Here is a 3,869-nt window from a genome sequence, read left to right as displayed (position 1 = left end):
TACCTTATCAATCATTGATAATGCTTTTTAATTAAAGTATCTTTTGCTTGATATATAATGAATATACAAGCTTTCCTAGGGTTAGTTTTTGCCTGACTTATGGCTTTGTTCATTTCTGTGTACTTTTGCTTTATGTATATGTCTGTAAACAGCATGCAACTAGCTGAATTTTCTTTGGGTTTTCTTTTGTTTTGTTTTAAGATAGGGTCTCTCTCTGTCAGTGTGACTGGAGTGCTGTGGTGTGATCATAGTTCACAGCAACCTCGACCACCTGGGCTCAAGTGATCCTCCTGCCTTAGCCTCCCAAAGCAGCAGTCCCCAGCCTTTTTGGCACCAGGGTCCAGTTTTGTGGAAGGCAGTTTTTCCATGTATTGGTGGGAGGGGAGATAGTTTCAGGGTGATTCAAGCACATTATATTTATTGTGCGCTTTATTTCTATTATTATTACATTGTCACGTGCCACTCACAGATTTGGGTATGAGCCTGCAAGCAATTGATTTATTATGACCTCTGCAGTCAGACCTCTCTGCTAATAATAATCTATATGTGCAAGCCGCTCCCCAGTGCTAGCATCACTGCCTCAGCTCAACCTCAGATCATCAGGCAGTAGATTCTCACAAGGAACGCACATCCTAGATCCCTCGCATGTGCAGTTTACAGTGGGGTTTGTGCTTCTGTGAGAATCTGATGATGCTGCTGATCTGACAGGAGGCGGAGCTCAGGTGATGATGCAAGTGATCGGCTGTAAATACAGATGAAGCTTGGCTGCCCGCCACTCACCTCCTGCTGCTCCTGCTGTGCAGCCAGGTTCCTTACAGGTCAGGGACTGCTAGCTGTCCCCAGCCAGGGGGTTGGGGACCACAGTCCCCAAGTGCTTGGATTGCAGGAGTGAGCCACACAGTGCCTGACTTCTTTATATTTATTGTGTTTGTTAATCTATTTGGACTTATTTCTACAGTCTTAGTTTCTTGTTGCTTTTTTTCCTATTTCTATTTTTCTTGTTTCCTTCTTTACTCTTTTTTAAATTTTGTGAATAATTTTTTTGAAATTACTGAGGAATATTTTTTGTATATGGTTCATTTTAATTCTCTTGTAGCCTATTGAATTTGGTATATACTTAATTTCTATTCTTTTAATCTGTTATTTTTATTTTTTTAGTGGTTGATAATTTAAATGATAGGACACGTTTAATTCTTTTCCATATTTTATGGGTACATGTAACATGTTTAATTCTTAAAAGTCACCATCTTGATTTTCCTCCAGAACAGTGGAATTACTTTATAATAATTTAGCACTAACCTTTTTTGACATCTGGACTTAAATATTGTTGTTGTCTAACATTTCTGTTCCTTGTTTTTAACCTCACAAATCAGACACTAGAATGCTGTTATTTCATATAAACAATGTTGATATAGATTTATCTACATATTTACCTTTCTCCATTATATTCCAACTCATCTTTCTGCAATGATTTTCCTTCCTGAAGTACAATTTTCTAAGAACTTTATTTAGAGCAGTTTTCTTAGTAGTAAATGCCCTCAGGTTTTATTTATCTTTCTAATGTCTTAGATGTTTCATGTTCATTCTTGAAGGATAGTTTGGAGGACTTACCTTTATAGGTTGATGGTTATTTTCGCTCAACATTATCTACTTTGTTCTAAATTCCTTTGTTGTTAAGAAGTTTACTGCTGTCCATTGTTCTTTTTATGTAATCTTTCCTATCCTTATGGATGCTTTCAAGCTATTCACTTTGTCTTCGATAAACACTTTTACTAAGCTAGGTATAAGCATGGATTGCTTTTTATCCTACTTGAAATATGTTACACTTCTAAATATTTAGGTTTGTGGTTTTCATCAGTCTGGTAAATGTACAGCTGTCAGTTCTTTGAATATTGCCCTTTTCCATTCTTGTAATTTTCTCATTCTTGACCTCCCTCATATATTTGTTAGACCATCTCATTCTGTCCTTCATGACTTTGCTAAACCTCTTAAATTATTCTATCTCTCTCTCATATTTTGGGTATTGTTTGGCTATATATTCTACATTGTAACTACCTCTTTTAACATTGCATAAACTGCTGTTTAATCTATCCGTAGTATCTGATTTCAACAATTTTATTCAACACTTCTAGAAGTCTCTTTTTTTAAAAGTCTGTGTATTCATTCCTGATTGTTTTGTCTTCATCTTTGTAATCGCATTCTTTATTTCTTTAAACATTTTGTACATATCTATTCTGTATTCTATATATCTGATAGCTTCAGTGCTTCTGGGTCTAAATCTGTTATTTCTGGTTTCTAATGACATACTGTTGTAGTAGCGTAACTTCTGATTTGTTGAGTAATCTTTGTGAGGTAATGCTGGATTTTAATTTATAGGAATCCTATGGGCCTAACTTGAGGGAAATCCTTTTCTCTAAAGAGGAATTACTTTTGTTTGTGCTTTGGCCAGGAGCCAGGGAGTACCTACATCAAGGATTCTGTAGCTTTGTGCAGCTAATTCTAAATGTAGAATTGCTGGGTCCTAGAGTCCTATGCATGTTAAAATTTTGCTAGGTATTGCTAAATTTTCTTCTATAAGATTATACTGATTTCAGCCCCACCAGCAGTATTTGAGAGTGCTTTTTGCTTTTCCCCTGCATATTCTCATCACTATATTACAGTATTTGCCATTTTGATAGGCAAAAAATATTTTTTGTTCATTGGTTTAATTTGCATTTTTAAAATATTAATCTTAGCATCTACTTATGATTAGTGGACTAAGAATTAATTACCTATTAATTTCCTTTGCTCATTTTTCTCTTGATGGTATTTGTCTCTTATTGATTTATAAATGTACTTTTCATATGAAGAATAGGAACTGTTTGTCATTGCTTGCAAATGTTTTTTTCCAAGTTAGTCTCGTGTGTGTGTGTGTGTGTGTGTGTGTGTGTGTGTGTGTGTATTCATTTATTTTCATATTTTCATTTACATTTTAATTCTTTGTGTACTCAAATCTGTCAGTTTTTGGAAAGATTATAACCTTCTGGTTGGGGACAGATTTCCTGAAAGTGTTAAGCCATTCAATCATAACATTTTTAGCTAATGCAAATTAGTGAAAAAAATTCTCACAGAAAGAGGAAAAGGGCATGAGTATGATTTATAGATTTGGGTTTTTATTTTTTTTTAGACATTCTTTGTGTGTGTCATTTATCATAAACTTCCTCAGTTTTTTGGGGGAAATAACCTAGTCTCCAACATAAAACACAGTTTTAGTATGGCAGAAGATCCATTTTTTACAGACCTTGTTCTATTTTTTGCAGAGAAGGTAAATTATATTTTAACCTTCATAAATCAACAAAATTCATTTTGTTATTTTTAAAAGAAATTCTTAAGATATTTAAGTGTTACCTTCCTCAAAGTGTGATATTTAAGCTTATAACTGTGTTTTTTTGTACTGCACAGAAAGCTGTAGTTTAGGTAGAAACAGGACTGTGCGGGAAGCTGAAATGATTCTTTTCCATATTTTTGCAGGACAAATGAAAAGGACTAAATGTGCTGACATTGATGTTGAGACACCAGACTCCATTCTGGTTAATACAAATCTGCGAGCGCTGATCAACAAACACACCTTTTCAGTCCTTCCTGGAGATTGCCAACAGCGACTGCTTTTACTACTCCCAGAGGTGGATCGACAGGTGCGTCATTTCAAGCATAAGAAATTTTATGACCCTTCAGGAGCTTGCTTCGCTCATACCTTTACAACTCCTTAAGATTTTTAAAATAGCTTTTTATGTATATCTGTAAAGAAGTGGTATTTATGGTACTAAACAAGAAATAAGAATAATTTAATGTAAGTGTCTTAATAGGTAGGCTTTGTAAGACTTACAAAG

At 34.7% G+C, this 3,869-nt stretch overlaps 1 protein-coding gene across 1 annotated transcript in view; it reads left to right on the top strand.

Annotated features, from left to right (window-relative positions):
- ASXL2 (additional sex combs like transcriptional regulator 2) overlaps positions 1-3,869 on the top strand; it is a 176,585-nt gene that overhangs the window by 154,940 nt on the left and 17,776 nt on the right. Inside the window, exon 10 of the mRNA XM_012652406.1 lies at positions 3,511-3,674. Coding sequence (XP_012507860.1) covers positions 3,511-3,674 — 164 coding nt within the window. The remainder of the gene's footprint in view (positions 1-3,510; positions 3,675-3,869) is intronic.

Source organism: Propithecus coquereli, unplaced genomic scaffold (assembly GCF_000956105.1).
Source record: "Propithecus coquereli isolate 6110/MARCELLA unplaced genomic scaffold, Pcoq_1.0 Scaffold39, whole genome shotgun sequence".
Lineage (NCBI taxonomy): Eukaryota > Metazoa > Chordata > Mammalia > Primates > Indriidae > Propithecus > Propithecus coquereli.
Note: the sequence above shows the minus strand (reverse complement) of the source record. Positions and strands in the feature narration are given on the sequence as shown.